At 41.4% G+C, this 22578-nt stretch overlaps 1 protein-coding gene across 2 annotated transcripts in view; it reads left to right on the forward strand.

Moving 5' to 3' along the window:
- The window catches only part of ZZZ3 (zinc finger ZZ-type containing 3), a 367019-nt gene that overhangs the window by 152560 nt on the left and 191881 nt on the right, over positions 1-22578 (forward strand). For both annotated transcript variants that reach the window (XM_053693335.1, XM_053693334.1), the window contains exon 3: positions 11654-11792. In XM_053693335.1, the coding sequence (XP_053549310.1) occupies positions 11654-11792 (139 nt within the window). The remainder of the gene's footprint in view (positions 1-11653; positions 11793-22578) is intronic.

Here is a 22578-nt window from a genome sequence, read left to right on the forward strand (position 1 = left end):
GAAAAGCATACCTAGGTAGGTTCATGAGCAGCAATACATTACTACTGTAGCTGCACAAAAATGCTTATTTCTCTTGTTAAGTGTATCCAGTCCACGGATCATCCATTCCTCTGCTGGATATTCTCCTTCCCAACAGGAAGTTGCAAGAGGATCACCCACAGCAGAGCTGCTATATAGCTCCTCCCCTCACTGCCATATCCAGTCATTCTCTTGCAACTCTCAACAAAGATGGAGGTCGTAAGAGGACTGTGGTGTTTTATACTTAGTTTATTTCTTCAATCAAAAGTTTATTTTTAAATGGTACCGGAGTGTACTGTTTATCTCAGGCAGTATTTAGAAGAAGATTCTGCCTGCGTTTTCTATGATCTAAGTAGGAGTGAGGTAACTTCAGAGGGGGAATGGCGTGCAGGTTTTCCTGCAATAAGGTATGTGCAGTTAATATTTTTCCTGCAGGTTTTCCTGCAATAAGGTATGTGCAGTTAATATTTTTCTAGGGATGGAATTTGCTAGAAAATGCTGCTGATACCGAAGTAATGTAAAATAAAGCCTTAAATGCAGTGATAGCGACTGGTATCAGGCTTATTAATAGAGATACATACTCTTATAAAAGTGTATTTTAAAACGTTTGCTGCATGTTTAATCGTTTTTTTATATATGTTTGGTGATAAAACTTATTGGGGCCTATTTTTTTTCCACATGGCTGGCTTGAATTTTGCCTAGAAACAGTTCCCTGAGGCTTTCCACTGTTGTAATGAGTGGGAGGGGCCTATTTTAGCGCTTTTTTTGCGCAGTAAAAATTAGACACAGACATCCAGCTTCTTCCTGCATGATCCAGGACTTCTCTGAAGGGCTCAAAAGACTTCAAAAGTCGTATTGAGGGAGGTAAAAAGCCACAGTAGAGCTGTGGCAGTTGTTGTGACTGTTTGAAAAACGTTTTTGTCATTTGTTATTCCGTTTTTGGTATTATGGGGTTAATCATCCATTTGCAAGTTGGTGCAATGCTCTGCTAACTTATTACATACACTGTAAAAATTTCGTTAGTGTAACTGCCTTTTTTCACTGTTATTTCAAATTTGGAAAAAATTTGTGTTTCTTAAAGGCGCAGTAACGTTTTTTATATTGCTTGTAAACTTGTTTTAAAGTGTTTTCCAAGCTTGCTAGTCTCATTGCTAGTCTGTTTAAACATGTCTGACACAGAGGAACCTACTTGTTCATTATGTTTGAAAGCCATGGTGGAGCCCCATAGGAGAATGTGAACTAAATGTATTGATTTCACCTTAAACAGTAAAGATCAGTCTTTATAACAGAATTATCACCAGAGGGTTATGTCGAGGGGGAAGTTATGACGACTAACTCTCCCCACGTGTCAGACCCTTCGCCTCCCGCTCATGGGACGCACGCTAGTATGGCGCCAATTACATCAGGGACGCCCATAGCGATTACCTTGCAGGACATGGCTGCAATCATGAATAATACCCTGTCAGAGGTATTATCCAGGTTGCCTGAATTAAGAGTCAAGCGCGATAGCTCTGAGGTTAGGAGAGATACAGAGCGCGCAAATGCTGTAAGAGCCATGTCTGATACTGAGTCACAGTATGCAGAACATGAGGACGGAGAGCTTCAGTCTGTGGGTGACATCTCTGACTCGGGGAAACCTGATTCAGAGATTTCTAATTTTAAATTTAAGCTTGAGAACCTCCGTGTATTGCTTGGGGAGATATTAGCTGCTCTGAATGACTGTAACACAGTTGCAATTCCAGAGAAATTGTGTAGGCTTACAGAAATTATTAGCAAGGAGTGGGATAGACCCGGTGTGCCCTTTTCCCCACCTCCTATATTTAGAAAAATGTTTCCAATAGACGCCACTACACGAGACTTATGGCAGACGGTCCCTAAGGTGGAGGGAGAAGTTTCTACTTTAGCAAAGCGTACCACTATCCCGGTTGAGGACAGTTGTGCTTTTTTAGATCCAATGGATAAAAAATTGGAGGGTTACCTTAAGAAAATGTTTATTCAACAAGGTTTTTTATTTTACAGCCCCTTTCATGCATTGCGCCTGTCACTGCTGCAGCGGCATTCTGGTTTGAGGCCCTGGAAGAGGCCATCCATACAGCTCCATTGAATGAAATTATTGACAAGCTTAGAACGCTTAAGCTAGCTAACTCATTTGTTTCTGATGCCATTGTTCATTTGACTAAACTAACGGCTAAGAATTCCGGATTCGCCATCCAGGCGCGTAGGGCGCTATGGCTTAAATCCTGGTCAGCTGACGTGACTTCAAAGTCTAAATTACTCAACATTCCTTTCAAGGGGCAGACCTTATTCGGGCCTGGCTTGAAGGAAATTATCGCTGACATTACTGGAGGCAAGGGTCATACCCTTCCTCAGGACAGGGCCAAATCAAAGGCCAAACAGTCTAATTTTCGTGCCTTTCGAAATTTCAAGGCAGGAGCAGCATCAACTTCCTCCGCTTCAAAACAAGAGGGAACTGTTGCTCATTCCAGACAGGCCTGGAAACCTAACCAGTCCTGGAACAAGGGCAAGCAGGCCAGAAAGCCTGCTGCTGCCCCCAAGACAGCATGAAGGAACGGCCCCCTATCCGGAAGCGGATCTAGTGGGGGGCAGACTTTCTCTCTTCGCCCAGGCGTGGGCAAGAGATGTTCAGGATCCCTGGGCGTTGGAGATCATATCTCAGGGATATCTTCTGGACTTCAAAGCTTCTCCTCCACAAGGGAGATTTCATCTTTCAAGGTTATCAGCAAACCAGATAAACAAAAAGGCATTCCTAAGCTGTGTGCAAGACCTCCTAGTAATGGGAGTGATCCATCCAGTTCCGCGGACGGAACAAGGACAGGGGTTTTATTCAAATCTGTGGTTCCCAAGAAAGAGGGAACCTTCAGACCAATCTTGGATCTAAAGATCTTAAACAAATTCCTCAGAGTTCCATCATTCAAAATGGAAACTATTCGGACCATCCTACCCATGATCCAAGAGGGTCAGTACATGACCACAGTGGACTTAAAGGATGCCTACCTTCACATACCGATTCACAAAGCTCATCATCGGTTCCTAAGGTTTGCCTTTCTAGACAGGCATTACCAATTTGTAGCTCTTCCCTTCGGGTTGGCCACAGCCCCGAGAATTTTTACAAAGGTTCTGGGCTCACTTCTGGCGGTTCTAAGACCGCGAGGAATAGCGGTGGCTCCTTATCTAGACGACATCCTGATACAGGCGTCAAGCTTTCAAATTGCCAAGTCTCATACAGAGATAGTTCTGGCATTTCTGAGGTCGCATGGGTGGAAAGTGAACGTGGAAAAGAGTTCTCTATCCCCACTCACAAGAGTCTCCTTCCTAGGGACTCTTATAGATTCTGTAGAGATGAAAATTTACCTGACGGAGTCCAGGTTATCAAAACTTCTACATGCTTGCCGTGTCCTTCATTCCATTCCACGCCCGTCAGTGGCTCAGTGCTTGGAAGTAATCGGCTTAATGGTAGCGGCAATGGACATAGTGCCATTTGCGCGCCTGCATCTCAGACCGCTGCAATTATGCATGCTAAGTCATTGGAATGGGGATTACTCAGATTTGTCCCCTCTACTAAATCTGGATCAAGAGACCAGAGATTCTCTTCTCTGGTGGCTATCTCGGGTCCATCTGTCCAAGGGTATGTCCTTTCGCAGGCCAGATTGGACGATTGTAACAACAGATGCCAGCCTTCTAGGTTGGGGTGCAGTCTGGAACTCCCTGAAGGCTCAGGGATCATGGACTCAGGAGGAGAAACTCTTCCCAATAAATATTCTGGAGTTAAGAGCAATATTCAATGCTCTTCTAGCTTGGCCTCAGTTAGCAACACTGAGGTTCATCAGATTTCAGTCGGACAACATCACGACTGTGGCTTACATCAACCATCAAGGGGGAACCAGGAGTTCGCTAGCAGTCTCAAAGATAATTCGCTGGGCAGAGTCTCACTCTTGCCACCTGTCAGCGATGCACATCCCAGGCGTAGAGAACTGTGACACGGATTTTCTAAGTCATCAGACTTTTCATCCGGGGGAGTGGGAACTCCATCCGGAGGTGTTTGTTCAACTGGTCCATCGTTGGGGCAAACCAGAACTGGATCTCATGGCGTCTCGCCAGAACGCCAAGCTTCCTTGTTACGGGTCCAGGTCCAGGGACCCGGGAAGCGACGCTGATAGATGCTCTAGCAGCTCCTTGGTTCTTCAACCTGGCTTATGTGTTTCCACCGTTTCCTCTGCTCTCTCGACTGATTGCCAAAATCAAACAGGAGAGCGCATCAGTGATTCTGATAGCGCCTGCGTGGCCACGCAGGACCTGGTATGCAGACCTAGTGGACATGTCATCTCTTCCACCATGGACTCTGCCTCTGAGGCAGGACCTTCTAATACAAGGTCCTTTCAATCATCCAAATGTAATTTCTCTGAGACTGACTGCATGGAGATTGAACGCTTGATTCTATCAAGGCGTGGTTTCTCTGAGTCAGTCATTGATACCTTAATACAGGCACGAAAGCCTGTCATCAGGAAAATCTACCATAAGATATGGCATAAATATCTTTATTGGTGTGAATCCAAGAGTTACTCATGGAGTAAGGTTAGGATTCCTAGGATATTGTCCTTTCTCCAAGAGGGTTTGGACAAAGGCTTATCAGCTAGTTCTTTAAAAGGACAGATCTCTGCTCTGTCTATTCTTTTGCACAAGCGTCTGGCAGAAGTTCCAGACGTCCAGGCATTTTGTCAGGCTTTGGTTAGGATTAAGCCTGTGTTTAAAACTGTTGCTCCCCCGTGGAGCTTAAACTTGGTTCTTAAAGTTCTTCAGGGAGTTCCGTTTAAACCCTTCATTCCATTGATATTAAACTTTTATCTTGGAAAGTTCTGTTTTTGATGGCTATTTCCTCGGCTCGAAGAGTCTCTGAGTTATCTGCCTTACATTGGGATTCTCCTTATCTGATTTTTCATTCAGACAAGGTAGTTCTGCGTACCAAACCTGGGTTTTTACCTAAGGTGGTTTCTAACAGCAATATCAATCAAGAGATTGTTGTTCCATCATTGTTTCCTAATCCTTCTACAAAGAAGGAACGTCTTTTGCATAATCTGGATGTAGTCCGTGCCTTGAAGTTTTACTTACAGGCTACTAAAGATTTTCGTCAGACATCTGCCCTGTTTGTCGTTTACTCTGGACAGAGGAGAGGTCAAAAAGCTTCGGCAACCTCTCTCTCCTTTTGGCTTCGGAGCATAATACGCTTAGCCTATGAGACTGCTGGACAGCAGCCCCCTGAAAGGATTACAGCTCATTCTACTAGAGCTGTGGCTTCCACCTGGGCCTTTAAAAATGAGGCCTCTGTTGAACAGATTTGCAAAGCTGCGACTTGGTCTTCGCTTCACACCTTTTAAAAATTTTACAAATTTGATACTTTTGCTTCTTCGGAGGCTGTTTTTGGGAGGTTCTACAGGCAGTGGTTCCTTCCGTTTAAGTACCTGCCTTGTCCCTCCCATCATCCGTGTACTTTAGCTTTGGTATTGGTATCCCACAAGTAATGGATGATCCGTGGACTGGATACACTTAACAAGAGCAAACATAATTTATGCTTACCTGATAAATTTATTTCTCTTGTAGTGTATCCAGTCCACGGCCCGCCCTGTCCTTTTAAGGCAGGTCTAAATTTTAATAAAACTACAGTCACCACTGCACCCTATGGTTTCTCCTTTCTCGTTTTGTTTCGGTCAAATGACTGGATATGGCAGTGAGGGGAGGAGCTATATAGCAGCTCTGCTGTGGGTGATCCTCTTGCAACTTTCTGTTGGGAAGGAGAATATTCCACAAGTAATGGATGATCCGTGGACTGGATACACTACAAGAGAAATAAATTTATCAGGTAAGCATAAATTATGTTTTTCTAGTCGGCTTTTTACAGCTTTGTTGTATCACTTTCAAGTGCTTCTGCCGTTTATCGTGTCCCTTTAACATTGATTTGAAATGAGTTAATTTGCTCATATGCTGCCCATATATTTCTATGCAGAACACAATTGTATAATACATTTAAAAAAATTAAAATGGTTTTCCTTGAATGTTCTTAGTCTTCTCAGAGGTCTTGTGTTGTCTTTTCTTTCCTAAGATATGGTGAATCCACGGGTTCATCAATTACTGTTGAATATCACTCCTCCTGACCAGCAGGAGGATGCAAATAGCACCACAGCAAAGCTGATAAGTTTCACTTCCCTACTCACAACCCCCAGTCATTCTCTTTGCCTTGATGCATGGAGGAAGTAAAGTTTAGGTGTCTGAAGAAAATTGGATTCTTTTGCTGCAAGCAAGATTTTATTATTTTAAGACAGAGTAGATTTACTCTGATTTTCTCCTCTTTCAAGGATTGGGTCTAGCCGTACTCCACGTCAGTCTCTTCGGCAGGGCAGTGGTGGCTTTAAAGCAGTTAGGAACTTGTAAGATGGGCCTTGCTACGTTTTCCTAACACTTTGCTGCCCAATTATAGAAAACCAGAGTAGGTTTTCTCTGTCCTTTCTCTTTCTACGGGTCTCTGTGAGGAGCATGTTTCCTCTCATACCTTGTAAGCAGTCCTCCTGCCGGACGGCCAGACTGCAGGTAAATGCCTCTTGTCTTCTAGGCAGGGAGACACTGCACTTATTTGTCTTGCAACATTATATGGGACTCTTATATCTTTTATAGTATTTTAACAGGCAAGGAGCAGGCACTTATGTGGTTAATGAGACAGGGGTTTTACCTTGTTTTGGTATAAAGTATATACCCTTTACTTATGGTGGCTTCAGCTGGTCAATTTTAAATGGGAATGCATGAAGTGTTTCAGTGCTACAAATGTACTAGAGATGTATGCTCTGAGCTACATTTAGTTTTTTTCTGCGGAGGTGCTGCAGACTGGTCACCGTTGATCATTATAGACAGAGACCCTTCCGTTTTATGTTTTGTGCGACTAGGAGCAAGATATTAATCGTTTTTCTTAATGTGAATTTGTATTTGTGTTCCATATATGGGATATGGGAGATCGTGATTTGAGTCCTCCGCCACCTTAGATAAATATTGTGGCGGGAAGGACTCGTTGTTGCGTGCTTTCTAGCTTCTGTCTCTCATTTGCAGCGCAGTTTTTGCCAGCGGGTCATGTGACTCCTCCGTTGTGCGTCTCAGACTGATGTCAGAAGGGAGATGCTTAGAGTGGCGATTTTCTATGTTGACTATATTTAGTTTCTGATCGGCAGGATCTTTGCCGTCTTCATTATGAATGTTCAGACTCCTCTACACAGCACAAACTGTACCGTTTAGTAAATGTAAAATTTACAGATGGTGTATTCTGGAGAGATTTGCCCTCTTAGCCTGTCATGTTTTACTAAGAGGTGTTTACCTCGGGAGTACTCTGGCAAGCCTTTTAACACCTCAGTCTCTGGGGTGTAGGTATATTTCCTCTGCTTTCCTAGATGGATAAAAATAACTACAGGAACAGTGGCAGAGGGCATTAGGAGTCAGATGTTTTGTTGGAAACACATGAATAAAGTATCAGTACATACTTTTATCGGTACATAACAGTACATTCATGTTTTAAAGTCACAGTACATACAATTGCGGATTAGATTTCTTTTATCAGTATTAAAATTAAAGAATTTTTTTTTTTTTTGCACATATTGTTCCTTGTGCATTCTTGTGCTGTTTGCCTAGTTAGATCTTCTCTGGTAGAGATAGATTGTTGCAGCTGAACCCATTGTCTTAGTTTAAGGCTGTTCAGGCAATGCCACAGCTTTCTCCTTAAACGTCCTAAGCCTTCATGGCGTCACATAAAGTGCCCTGCGGTTCCTCTCAATCTCCTGGTGGAGTTATTTTGCCTATAGATTTTGCGGTACAGCTATCTTCTATGGTATCTGTGGCATTATCTGATTTTTCCTCTGTTAAAGGGAAAATGCAAGAGGAATTTAGAGAATTAGATAGTAAGGTCTCTGTTCCGCTTTGCTTCACTGGTTGTTCTCATTCAAAAGCCTGATGAGGATATGTTGGTAGCCTCTGACAGTAAAATCTCAGATTCGGATAGTATAATTCCTTCATCTGATGCTGGAGTAGTAATCTTCAGATTTTAGCCTATACACCTTTGTGTATCGTTAAAGGTGGTTTTGGCTACCTTGGAGCGACTCCAATTTGCCTGTCGTTGTCAATTCTAAGTTTCCACGGATGGAAATGTATTTGGAAAAAGAGTTCCCTTGTTCCAACTATGAGGGTAGTTTTCTTAGGGACCATAATAGATTCCCTGTCAATAGACCATTTTCTGACAGAGGTCAGAAGAGCCCAATTTTTTTTCCTTTTGCTTCTCTCTACAGTCTCCAGTTCGGCCCGTCAGTGACTCGATGTACAGAGGTAATCGGTCTGATGGTGGCTTCCATGGACATCATTCCCTTGTTAGATTCCATTGAGATTTCTGCAGTTGTCAATAAAACAGTGCTCGTGCAGATCTGTTTCAGAGGATAGATCAGTGGAGAGACTCTTCCGTGGTGGCTGTCTCAGGAGCTCTGTCTCAGGGCACATGCTTTCGGAGCCCTTCCTGTGTGCTTGTGACCACGGATGCTAGCCCGCTGGGCTGGGGTACAGTCTGGGACTCATTAAAGGCGCAGGGACTTAGGATTCGGGAAGAGTCTGCTTTGCTCATCAACTTCCAGGGAGTTGAGTGATTGCCAATGCTCTGTTGGTTTCGCCTCAGTTGTCCTTAGCCCGGTTTATTAAGTTCCAGTCAGACAACATAACCTCAGTGGTTTTCTTCAACTTCTAGGGAGGAACTCAGAGTTCCTTAGCCATGAAGGAGGTAGTTTGGATTGTTCAGTGGGCTGAAGCTCATATTTGCTGTCTCTCTGCCTTCCATATTCCAGGAGGGGACATCTGGGACACGAATTCCTGAGCAGACTGTTTTTTTTTTTTTTTTTTTTTTCTTCTTCAGGGGAGTGGGATCTCCATCCAGAAGTGTACTCCAGCTTAACCCTCTATTGGGGGGTGCTGGAGTTGGATCTGATAACTTCTTGGCAGAATGCCAGGCTTCCAAGGTACGATTTAAGGTCAAGTGATCCATGGGCTGCTCTGATAGATGCTTTGGTGGTCCCTGGGATTTCAGGCTGGCTTACCTTTATTCCATTTGCTCTCCTTTCAGGAGTCATTATTTGTATCACTCAGGAGAGAGCGTTGTTGATTCTATAGCCCCTGCGTGGCCTCGCAGGATCTGGTATGCAGACCTAGTGGAGATATCCCTCTCCCACCTTGGAGGCTGCTTCTGAGGAAGGACCTTCTGATTCAGAGTCCCTTCCTTCTTCCAAACCTTGTTTTCTCTGAAGCTGACTGCTTTGAGATTGACTGCTTAGTTCTGTCTAAAGGTGTTTTTTCTGAGTAGGTCATTGAGACCATTTTTCTGGCTCGCAAGCCTATTACTAGAAAGTTTTATAATAAGATATTGCGTGAATATCTTTATTGGTGTGAATCCAAGTGCTACTCTTGGAGTAGGGTCAGGATTCCTAGGATTTTGTCCTTTCTCCAGGAAGGTCTGGAGAAGAGTTTGTCAGTCAGTGCCCTGAAGGGTCAGATTTTGCGTTATCTTTCTTACTACTTAAAGGGACAGTCTGCACCAGAATTTTTGTTTTAAAAGATAGATAATCCCTTTATTACCCATTCCCCAGTTTTGCACAACCAACAGTTATATTAATATACTTTTAACCCCTGTGATTATCTAAGCCTCTGCAAACTGCCCCTTTATATCGGTTCTTTTGGCAGACTTGCAGTTTAGCCAATCAGTGCCTGCTCCCAGATAACTTCATGTGCATAAGCACAGTGTTATCTATATGAAATACATGAACTAACACCCTCTAGTGGTGAAAAACTGTTAAAATGCATTCTGAAAAGAGGTGGCCTTCAAGGTCTAAGAAATTAGCATATGAACCTCCTAGGTTAAGCTTTCAACTAAGAATACCAAGAGAACAAAGCAAAAGTGCTGATAAAAGTAAATTGGAAAATTGTTTAAAATTTCATGCTCTATCTGAATAATGAAAGTTTATTTTGGCCTAGACTATCCCTTTAAGAGTCTGGCGGTTGTGCCAGATATGCAATTTTTTTGGCAGGCCTGTGTTTTAGTCTGTTGCTACTCCTTGGAGCTTTAAAGGACCAGTCAACACATTAGATTTGCATAATCAACAAATGCAAGATAACAAGACAATGCAATAGCACTTAGTCTGAACTTCAAATGAGTAGTAGATTTTTTTATAACAAATTTTAAAGTTATGTATATTTCCACTCCCCTTGTACCATGTGATAGCAATCAGCCAATCACAAATGCATATACGTATAGTCTGTGAATTCTTGCACATGCTCAGTAGGATCTGGTGACTCAAAAAGTGTAAATATAAAAGACTGTGCACATTTTTTTTTAATGGAAGTAAATTGGAAAGTTGTTTAACATTACATGCTGTATCTGAATCCTGAAAATTTAATTTAACCTGAGTGTCCCTTTAATCTTGTTAAGTTTTGCAAAAGGCTCAGTTTGAGCCATTGCATTTCATAGATATTGTTATTATCTTGGAAGGTTTTTTTTCTTATTGCTTTCTCTTCTGCTCGGAGAGTCTTGGAACTCTCAGCTTTGCAGTGTGACTCGCCTTATTTTATCTTTCATGTCGATAAGGCGGTTCTTCGTATTAAGTTAAATTTCCTTTCTAAGTTTCGACTAAGAATATTAATCAGGAAATTGTTATTCCTTCTCTATGTCCTCATCCTTCCTCTTTATAAGGAACGTTTTTGTGCACAACTTAGATGTTGTGCAGGCTTTTAAATTCTATCTGGAGGCTACTAAGTATATTCGCCAGTCTTCTGTCCTATTTTTCTGGGAAGCGTAGTGGTCAGAAAGCTACTGCTACTTCTCTTTCTTTCTGGTTGAGAAGTATAATTAGTTTGGCTTATGAGACTGCTGAACAGCAGCCTCCTGAGAGAATTACGGCTCATTCTACTAGGGCTGTCTCCTCTTCTTGGGCTTTCCAAAATGAAGCTTCTGTGGAATAAATTTGCAAGGCTGCAACTTGGTCTTCTGTTCATACTTATTTACAATTTTAATTATTTTGCCTCGGATGAGGCTTCTTTTGGGAGATAGGTTCTTCAAGCGGTGGTGCCTTCTGTTTAGGTCTCCTTGTCTTGTCCCTCCCTGTTCATCTGTGTCCTCTAGCTTGGGTATTGGTTCCCAACCGTAATTGATGGACTCACCATATCTTAGGAAAGATAACAAAATTTATGCTTACCTGATACATTTCTTTTTTCCCGGATATGGTGAGTCCACGGCCCCGCCCTTTATTTCAAGACAGTATATTTTTAACTAAACCTCAGGCACCTCTACACATTGGGTTGCTTCTTTTTCTCCATTTCCTTGGGTTGAATGATACTGGGTTGTGGGTAGGGAAGTACGGTAATACTTAACAGCTTTGCTGTGGTGCTCTTTGCTTCCTCCTGCTGATAATTGATGAACCCGTGGACTCACCATATCCGGAAATAAATACATTTATCAGGTAAGCATACATTTTGTTTTTATACAGTTTCTTACCTTGGAGTAATTTGGGGTTTTTAAATGTACTGAGCTAGAACGTATTCCTTTTTGCCCCTGCAGTTATCAGAGACTATTACAGACGATCTCTGTTCTCGAGGCTCAGCGCTCTCAAGCTGTTCAAGACTTGGAAAGTTTAGGCAGACGACAGAGAGAAGCGTTGGTTGATCCCATTGGATTTGTGGAAAAGCTTCAGAAGAAGGTATATAACAGGGTTATCTTTAACAGGTTTGTTTCGTGTTACTGAATAATTTTCTGTTCTTTCCCTATGAAAAAATATATTGATAAATTTAAAGTGATGGTAAAGTTAATCCCCCCCTCCCCCCTTATAATCCTAATGCTGCATCTTAAATGGATAGGAAAAGCAAAATTAAACTTGCATGATTCAGATGGAGCATGTCATTTTAAGACACTTTTAAATTAACTTCTATTTTTAAATGTTTGTTCTATTGGGTATCCATTGTTGAAAAAAATATGTACATATGCCCACTAGTGTGAGCTGAGCTGCTGATTGGTGTCTGCACACATTTGTCTCGTGATTGGCTGACTAGATGTGTTAAGTTTAGCTGCCAGTAGTGCCATGCTGTTCCTTCAGCAAAGGATAACAAGATAATGAAGCAAATTTGTAAATAAAAAGTACATTTGAAACTTGTTAAAAATTGTATGTTCTATTCAAATTATGAAAGAAAATGTTAGGGTTTCCTGTTTCTTTAATTGCTCCATTTGGGTTTTAAGTGAAGCCTAAGCAGAACACACCTTTATGAACAAGTCAAGCTGTATCTAATGCACTCCTATTTTGTTATTTCTGGAGTATTCTATATATGATGCATTATTTTATTTTCACATTGGTTGCCAAATATGTTTTGTTTCATTATGAACATGTCTTCGTCATTTCTGTGTTTTCCGGTGATATCTTTGGTTTTTTTTATTCCATGTTGTCCATATGTACGTTTATTGTGAAAAAACTAAATGAGAATGACGCAGATTTGATAGTAGAAGTAAATTAGATTTAAAATAAAAAATGTTATTCTCTCTCTGTATCATGAAAGAAAAAAAATGTTCCGTGTCCCTTTAAATGACTCTAATTATAAAATATTTGCACCAAAAATCTTATGCAGGATATCTATTTTACTGTATTCTAGTACTCTATTCGGATACATGCAAGTTTTATCAGGTCAGAGAAATGAGTATCCTTTATGTTACAACACAAGACAATTAGTCTGGACATTTGATAGGTGGGAACCCTTACTTTCAAATCAGATGTCTTATTGATGTATTTCTTTTGGGTGGGGGAGTTAAAAAAGACCTTAAAGGGATATGAAACCCAAAAAATTTCTGTTGTGATTCAGGCAGAGCACACAATTTTAAAAAAATATTTTGAATTTGCTTTGTTGCCGTGATATTCTGTGTTGAAGAGATAACTTAGTAAGAATCTGGAGCACTACATGGCATAGTGCCATCTAGTGCTCTTACAAATGGATAACATTCTTGCTTAACTGCTGCCATATAGTGCTCCTAGGCATTACTCCCTACTTTTCAACAAAAGATACCAAGAGAACAAAGAATTTAATGGAAGTAAATTAGAAAGTTGTTTTAAAATTGAATGCTCTATCTGAATCATGGGTGGATTGGACCAATAGCTGCTTGATTATGCAAAAATTACTTTAGAAGATGAACCTCTCCTCTTTCAAAAGAGAGGATGTTATTTTTATCCAATTTTAGTACTTATATGAGCATGCTAGGGTCCATTACAGACGTTACCTAGCAAACAATTGATTGCAGTTTTTATGGCTATCAGGTAATAACCATTTTTCTGTGAGTGGATGTTTCAGATCTTTCACATTGAAGTCTTTCCTCCAATATTCATTAATAACCCAATGACTAGGCAGGATCGTTAGACAGCAAACATAAATTTATTGTAATTCTTTCACAATTGGCAGTATAATCACCATGGAAGATCTTGTTTCTTTCTAATGACACGGTAAATCCACGGATCATCATAATTACTGTTGGGAATATCACTCCTGACCAGTAGGAGGCGGCAAAGAGCACCACAGCAAAGCTGTTAAATACAAATCCCCTACCCACAATCCCCAGTCATTCTCTTTGTCTGTAATAGTTCCAAGGAGGTGGTAAAGTTTAGGTGTTTGAAAGAATTTCTTCAATCAAGAATTTATTTTCAAAGCAGAACAGGTTGTTCAGATCTTTGCTGGGGTTTAGCCGTAGTCTGTCAGTCTCTTCAGTAGAGCAGTGGTGGCTTTTAAGCATTTGGGAACTTGTGGGGTATAATCACCACTATGCCTCTCAAACAGTTTGTTATCCCTTGTTAGAAAGCCTGTTTAGGTTTATACAGTCTTTCTGTTTTCCACAGGTCCAGGGGAGGAGGATGCCTCTTAAACTTTGTGTGCTGCCAGGCTGATACTACTTATGGTAAGTGCTACGATATTTTTTTATATATTAAACAAAAGATTGTGGCACTTAAACAGTTAATACTGTTTGGAGGGACGTTTCTACTTTTTCCAGTGGGGTCTACAGGATTTGGTAGGGCAGAGATGCAAGGCACTGGGTTTTTTTTATTTGTGGCTCAGTGGTGGTTTCAGTGCGTTTTTCACTTTGTTTCTCTGCAGCTGTATTTTCTCCTTTGTAGGAATAATGCCGGCCGGGAGGTTTTGGTATGTTATGCCCACAATAGGCGGGACTCGCAGAGGCGGCAAAAGTTTGCACACTTTTCATTTTATTATTTCCGGAGTGCCGGAAAGGTTTTCAGTGAGGCGCTCTGGGTTGTGTACAAGTGGCGGTTTTGCTGCTGGGTGAGATTGCAGTCCGGATCGTTTTGGGTTCCACCGTTTTGGTTAGCAGGACACTTAGGCACCTCAGCAAGCTTGCTGAGGTGTAGCGGTGCCCATACATATTTTTGTTCTGCTTATTTGATCTAAAAGAAGTTTAAGTCTAATAATAATAAGTGTTTAACATTTAAAGGGACAGTACCGTTTTTTGGGCTTATACTTTTAAGGGGTTTAAAAGTTTAAGTGTTTTTTTTTTTTTTTTTTTTTTAAGAAGATGGACAACGAGGCCCTGCAGGATATTACTTGTACATATGTTTTGATGCTAATGTGGAACCACCAATCAGTTTTTGTTCCTCATCTATTGAGAGAACATTACAGGGATAGACTTTTTGACTGAGCCATCATTGTCTAAGGCCGATGCTGTTCAGGAGCCTTCTGGTCAGGCTATGCCGCAGCTTTCTTCTTAGGCGTCCCAAACTTTGTCATCTTCCCATGCAGTGCCCTGCGTTTCCTCTCAAGCTCCAGTTGGAGTTACCTGCAAGATATGGCTACCCACATATTTTCGGCGGTTTCTGAGGCTTTGTCTGCTTTTTCTATGCTGCAAGGGAAGTGTAAGAGGAAGTTTAAGGATTCAGTGAGTAAGGTTTCTGATTCAGTTGTGGATATGTCGAGTGTTTCTTCCCATAAGTCTGAGGAAGAAGATACTACTTTGGCGTCTGAGGGTGAGATCTCAAACTGACAGTGTAATTCCTTCTGATGCTGAAGTTGTTTCTTTCAGGTTTAAGCTAGAGCACCTCTGTTGCTTAAAGGGATACTGAACCCAAATATTTTCTTTCATCATTCAGATAGAGCATGCATTTCTAAGCAACTTTCTAATTTACTCCTATTATCAATTTTTCTTCATTCTCTTGCTATCTTTATTTGAAAAAGGCATCTAAGCTATTTTTTTCATTCAGAACTCTGGACAAAACTTTTTTTATTGGCGGATGAATTTATCCACCAATCAGCAATGACAACCTAGGTTGTTCACCAAAAATGGTCCGGCACCTAAACTTACATTCTTGCATTTCAAATAAAGATACCAAGAGAATAAAGAAAATGTGATAATAGGAGTAAATTAGAAAGTTGCTTAAAGTTTCATGCTTTATCTGAATCACAAAAGAAAAAATTTGGGTTCAGTGTCTCTTTATGGAGTTTTTGGCTACTTTGGACTCCTCTTACATGACTGTCGTCGTGACCCCTAAAAAGGTAGTAAGCTGAATAAGTATTTTGATGTTCCTTCTGCGGTGGAAGTTTTTCCTGTCCCAGACCGTGCTTCAGAGATCATTGCATGGGAGTGGGAGAAACCTGGGATTCCCTTTTCTCCTTCTCCTATTTTCAAGAAGATGTTTCCAATTGCTGATTCTATCAAGGAGTCTTGGCAGACTGTTCCCAAGGTGGAGGGAGCTATTTCCACCCTGGCTAAGAGGACCACTATTCCCATTGAGGATAGCTGTTCCTTTAAGGATCCTATGGATAAGAAGTTGAAGGCTTTACTTAAAATGATGTATCTTCACCAGGGGTTGCAATGGCAGCCGACGGTGTGTATTGCTACTATCACTAGCTCAGCAGCTTATTGGTTTGATGCGTTGTCTGATTCTATTCAGACAGATACTCCTCTTGAGAAGATCCAGGATAGGATTAAGTCTTAAGTTGGCTAATTCCTTTATTACGGATGTTTCTCTACAGGTCATTAAGTTGGGAGCAAAGATTTCTTGCTTTGCTGTACTGGCACGTAGAGCTTTATGGTTGAAGTCCTGGTCTCGGATGTGTCTAAGCTTTTGTTGATTCCTTACAAGGTTAAGACCTTGTTTGGGCTGCTTTTAGCTGAGATTATTTCTGATATTACGGGAGGGAAGGGACATTCTCTCTCTCTTTCTCTCTTTCTCTCTTTCTCTCTTTCTCTCTTTCTCTCTTTCTCTCTTTCTCTCTTTCTCTCTTTCTCTCTTTCTCTCTTTCTCTCTTTCTCTCTTTCTCTCTCTTTCTCTCTTTCTCTCTCTTTCTCTCTCTCTTTCTCTCTCTCTTTCTCTCTCTCTTTCTCTCTCTCTTTCTCTCTCTCTTTCTCTCTCTCTTTCTCTCTCTCTTTCTCTCTTTCTTTCTCTTTCTCTCTTTCTTTCTCTTTCTCTCTTTCTTTCTCTCTTTCTCTCTTTCTTTCTCTCTTTCTCTCTTTCTTTCTCTCTTTCTCTCTTTCTTTCTCTTTCTCTCTTTCTTTCTCTTTCTCTCTTTCTTTCTCTCTTTCTCTCTTTCTTTCTCTCTTTCTCTCTTTCTTTCTCTCTTTCTCTCTTTCTTTCTCTCTTTCTCTCTTTCTTTCTCTCTTTCTTTCTCTCTTTCTCTCTTTCTCTCTTTCTTTCTCTCTCTCTCTCTCTTTCTTTCTCTCTCTCTCTCTTTCTTTCTCTCTCTCTCTCTTTCTTTCTCTCTCTCTCTCTTTCTTTCTCTCTCTCTCTCTCTTTCTTTCTCTCTCTCTCTCTCTTTCTTTCTCTCTCTCTCTTTCTCTCTTTTCAGGAAAGCCTTCCCCCCCTCCTCTTCCAAGCAGGAACAGTCTAAGTCCTCCTGGAAGTCCAATCATTCTTAGTCAGTAACAGGCTTCTTAGATTGCTTCCCCTTACTCCAAGTCAGCATGAAGGGTATGCCCTGATTCAGGATTGGATCTTGTGGGGGGCAGACTATCCTTTTTCGCTCAGGCTTGGGTTCGGGATGTTCTGGATCCTTGGGCGGTGAACATTGTGTCCCAGGGTTACCGGTTAGAATTCAAGGCTTTTCCTCCCAGGGGCAGGTTCCTTCTCTCCAGGTTATCTGTAGACCAGAGCGTTCTTACGTTGTGTTCAGGATCTTTTTGACATGGGAGTGATAGTTCCTGTTCCAATACAGGAACAGGGTCTGGGACTCTATTCCAATCTGTTTGTGGTTCCCAAAAATAAGGGAACCTTCAGACCTTTTTTAAATCTCAAGAGCGTAAAAAAGTTTCTCAGAGTTTTGTCTTTCAACATAGATACTATTCATTCCTTTCTTCCTTTGGCTCAAGAAGGTCAATTCATGACAACGGTAGACCTGAAGGATGTGTATCTGCATATTCCCATCCACAAGTACCATCACAAGTTTCTGAGATTTACTTTCCTAGACAGGCATTTTCAATTTGTGGCTCTTCCGTTCGGCCTTGCTTCAGCTCCCAGAATTTTATCAGATTCTGGAAGCATTGCTGCCGGTGCTCCGTTTGAGGGGTGGCACCGTATCTGGACGACATTCTGGTTCAGGCGCTATCTTTTTCAACAAGCACACTCCCACACAGAGTTGTTGTTGTCTTTTCTGCGCTCCCACAGATGGAAGTTGAATTTAGGAAAAAGTTCCTTGATTCCAGCTACAAGGGTGGTGTTTTTGGGAACCATAATAGATTCTCTAGAAATGAAGATTTTTCTGACAGAAGCAAAAAGGACAAGGATCTTCAATTCTTCTCTTGCACTTATGTCCTCTCCCCGGCCGTCAGTGGCTCAGTGTATGGAGGTCATTGGTCTGATGGTGTCAGCCATGGACATCATTCCTTTTGCTTGGTTCCATCTCAGGCCACTGCAGTTATGCATGCTGAGTCAATGGAACGGGGATTATGTGGATCTGTTTCCACGTATAGCTCTGGATCAGGTTTCAAGGGTTTCTCTTCTGTGGTGGTTGTCTTAGGATCATCTCTCTCAGGGAACTTGCTTTTGCAGACTTTCCTGGGTGACCTCGGAACGCCAGCCTGCTGGGATGGGGAGCAGTCTGGGGCTCGTTGAAGGCTCAGGGTCTATGGACTCGGGAGGAGTTGGTTCTTCCCATAAACATCCTAGAGCTGAGGGCAATATTCAATGCTCTTTTTGCCTGGCCTCAGTTGGCTTTAGCCCAGTTTATCAGGTTTTCAAGCTTGGTTCTCAGGTGGAGGCAGCTGAAGCTGGATCTTATGACATCTTGTCAGAATGCCAAGCTTCCGAAGTACGGGTCGAGGTCAAGAGATCCTTGAGCTTAGCTAAAAGACGCTCTGGCAGTTCCGTGGAACTTCAGTCTAGCGTATGTTTTTTTTTTCCTCTGTTCGCTCTCCTTCCACGGGTCATTGCTTGAATCAGACAGGAGAGGGGGCGTCAGTGATTCTCATTGCGGATCTGGACAAGATGTCATCTCTTCCACCTTGGAGACTTCCGTTAAGGAAGGCCCTTCCTTCATCCAAATCTCGTTTCTCTGAAGTTGACTGCTTGGAGATTAAACACTTGATATTATCTAAGCATGGTTTTTCTCAGTCTGTTATTGAGACTGATTCAGGCTCGTAAGCCTGTGACTAGAACGATTTACTATAAGATATGGTGTAAATATCTGTATTGGTGTGAATCCAGAGGCTACTTTTGGAGTATAGTTAGGATTCCTAGGATTTTGTCTTTTCTCCAGGAGGGTCTGGAGAAGGGTTTATCTGTAAGTACCTTGAAGGGTCAGATTTCTGCTTTATCTATTTTGTTGCACAAGCAACTGGAGGATGTGCCAGATGTTAAGTCTTTTTGTCAGGCCCTGGTTAGAATCCGGCCTATGTTTGAGTTTGTTACTCCTCCTTGGAGTCTGAATTTGGTTCTTGGAGTTCTTCAACAGGCTCCGTTTGAGCCTATGCATTCTTTGAATATTAAGCGGTTATCCTGGAAGGTTTTGTTTTTGTTTGCTATCTCTTCGGCGCAAAAAGTTTCAGAGCTTTCAGCGTTGCAGTGTGAATCTCCTTTCCTTATTTTTCATTCTGATAAGGTAGTTTTTCGTACTGCCTTAGGTTTCCTTCCCAAGGTGGTTTCAGATAGGAATATTAATCAAGAAATTGTTGTTCCTTCCTTGTGTCCTAATCGTTCTTCTCATAAGGAGCGTTTGTTGCACAACCTGGATGTGGTGCGTGCATTGAAATATTTACAGGCGACTAAGGATTTTCGCCAGTCTTCTTTTTGTTGTTTTTTCTGGGAAGCGCACGGGTCAGAAAGGTATGGCTACTTCTCTGTCTTTTTGGTTGATGAGTGTTATTCGCTTGGCATACGAGACTGCTGGACAGCAGCCTCCTGTGAAAATCACGGCTCATTCCACGAGGGCTGTTTCTTCTTCTTGGGCTTTCAAAAATGGAGCTTCTGTAGAACAGATTTGCAAGGCTGCCACTTGGTCATCTTTACATACTTTTTCTAAATTTTACAAATTTGATACTTTTGCTGAGGCTTCTTTTGGGAGAAAGGTTCTTCATGCAGTAGCGCCTTGTGTTTAGGCTAACTGTCTTGTCCCTCCCTTATCATCCATGTCCTCTGGCTTGGGTATTGGTTCCCAACAGTAATTATGATGATCCGTGGACTCACTGTGTCATTAGAAAGAAAACAAAATTTATCCTTACCTGATAAATGTATTTCTTTCTTGACACAGTGACACCTCTGCACCTTATTGCTTCCTTTCCCTTTGGTCGAATGACTGGGGATTGTGGGTAGGGGAGTGGTATTTAACAGCTTTACTGTGGTGCTCTTTGCCTCCTCCTGCTGGTCGGGAGTGATATTCCAAACAGTAATTATGATGATCCGTGGACTCACCATGTCAAGAAATAAATTTATCAGGTAAGCATAAATTTTATTTTTTTCTGAAATTTCTGCATCAAGACCCAAAAAATTGTTGAGACCTAGTTTCCTAGTGGGTAATATAGCAGCAGTGAGCTATACCTGCTCCAGTTATCAGTGCTTAACACCAAGTAATAAAATGCTAATTCAGCTTATTACATAATTTGGGGCAATTTTTTTCTAATATTGGAGGATTCTAGAAAATGTATGAATTTGTTGCATAAAGGTTACCTGCTGGGATTTGGTTTCAGTACCCTGAACGAACATTTAAATCAATATGAAACTTTCCTGAATCAGAGTGCGCAATTTTAAACCACTTTCCAATTCACTTCCATTATCCAAATGTGCACAGCCTTTTTATCTGGACACTTTGAGGCACCAGCTGCTACTGACCGAGAATTCACAGAATCTATATGTAAATGCATTTTGTGATTGTCTGATGTCACATAATGCAGGGGCTAAAGAAAATGGAGCTAACTTTAAAATTTGTCAGAAAAGAACAATCTACTTATTTGAAATTCTGACTCGGGGTAGATTTATCAAGCTGCATATACAGCTTTACTGGCTATGTGGTGCAGGTTTGCAAAAGCGAGCCTGCTGCCACATATTTCAGAAGCATAAACTGCTTCTGTTTTCCTCTGCTCCACCCCAAAACTCGCTCGTTCGGAAGTGATTGACATCTCTTGTTCTAGTGCAGTTGGTTGTGCCAGAGCAGGGGGCGGCATTGCTCAAAAATCCTCTTGTGCAATGATAAATTTCGTTATGCGAAATGGCGTTTTGCAGGTGACCGGTTCACTACTTGCAAACCTGTCCATCTGTGGGATGGTGAATTTACCCATAAGTGTTTTTTTCTTATTCATTTTTGATTATGCAATTCCACTGTATTCACTTGCCTTTTAATAGGTTAAGCCTTAGCTTAGACCGCAATTAAATTTGTGCAAGATGCGCATATAATTTTTCAAGTATTTGCTGATATTTATTTTTTAAAGAGGTTGTAATAAAAATTTTGGAGCCTTTCTAAATGAAGTTTCTTTGTAGTTTTTAATACTCTAAACAATCTTCTTGGTAGCTATTATAGGAGAGTTTCAAAAGTGCAGACACTGGGTAGAGGAACCATTTCAAGAATTTCATTAAGACAAGGTTATGTTTAATACAGTTACAGAATTTTGACCTCGGGTTGTTTCAGATTTCCACACTTCAAAAGATGATATTCTACCTCCTATGTATCCTGATATCAAGACGTATATGGCTTGTGAAACCTTGGAAACTGCGGGTACACATTCCCCAAGGTAGAACATACTGTGATCTGAGATATCATGCAGAAAATGCAGCATGACTGCAGAAAAAACAGGACACATGCATGAGCTGTTCACTGTTTTGCTTTTCATCAAAAACTCTGCATCAGTCTGTTCTCATCAAACTGTACTGTGCTCTGGCTTCACTGTGTAAGTTTTCCTTAGCACAGTATATCCAGAACAGAGTGCCGTTTAAAGAAAACAGTCCAATATGGAGCAGCGCTGCAAAGCAGCAGTGCATTTATTGTTGACTGGCTCTCAGGGATTTTTCACAAGACATTTTAAAAACGTAAAAGTTTTTCTTTGCAGCTAATTTGCAATGCAGTTTTCAACTGCTGCACTATATTACAGACTTAAAAATTGCTTTATTCTCCAGTTAATCAACACATTTTTGTTTCGGCACCTGGGTAGCGCTTGCTGATTAGTGGCTAAATGTAGCCACCATTCAGGAAGGGCTATCCATGGTGCTGAACTATAAAATGGGCTGGCTCCTAAGCTTACAATCCTGATTTTCAAATAAATTTACCAAGAGAAACAAGAAAAAACAATTTATGCTTACCTGATAAATTTCTTAACACGGTGAGTCCACGGAATCAACACTTTTGGGAATATCGCTCCTGGCCAGCAGGAGGAGGCAAAGAGCACCACAGCAAAGCTGATATATATCACTTCCTACCCACAATCCCTCAGTCATTCTACCAAAGGAAAGGTTAGAATTTGAGTTACTTGAGATAAGTATCAAGATCTCATTCCTAAACTGGGACTGGAACTATCACTCCCAGAGAGGAAGATCCTGAATTCCGTTCAAGGAAAGTCTCTCATCATACCTGGATTGCAGATACTCTAGAAAAAGAAATCTGCACCTGGAAGGAAAACTGAGGTTGAACTCCAAAGTTATGATTGACCCTGAAGAAAGAAGGAAAGGAACTTCCTTTTAGTCTTACTCTCTTGACGTGAGGACGGAAAACCCCTTTTTCGTACATTAAGACAGAGGATAATTTAGTTAGACCCAGTCCAAACAAGGTCTCATCCTCGAAAAGAGACGCCTAGAGTGTGGATTTGGAGAAGCCAAAAGTATTGAACCTGTAATTAAAATTTATTTCCCTATAATGGGAATCAAACCTGAGTTGTCAAAGCCTTAAGCTGTTGCTCTAACCATTATACTTATTCAGAGCACTGCAGAATTAAAAAGCCTAGGCCATATCACAAAATCACAGGGAGGCTTCACAGCTGAACGAGGATTTGGCCACAATGCCCAGTGGCAAGTACAGCAAGTCTAAAAAGAC

The sequence above is a fragment of the Bombina bombina genome, chromosome 10 (assembly GCF_027579735.1).
Source record: "Bombina bombina isolate aBomBom1 chromosome 10, aBomBom1.pri, whole genome shotgun sequence".
In the NCBI taxonomy this organism is placed as follows: Eukaryota; Metazoa; Chordata; class Amphibia; order Anura; family Bombinatoridae; genus Bombina; species Bombina bombina.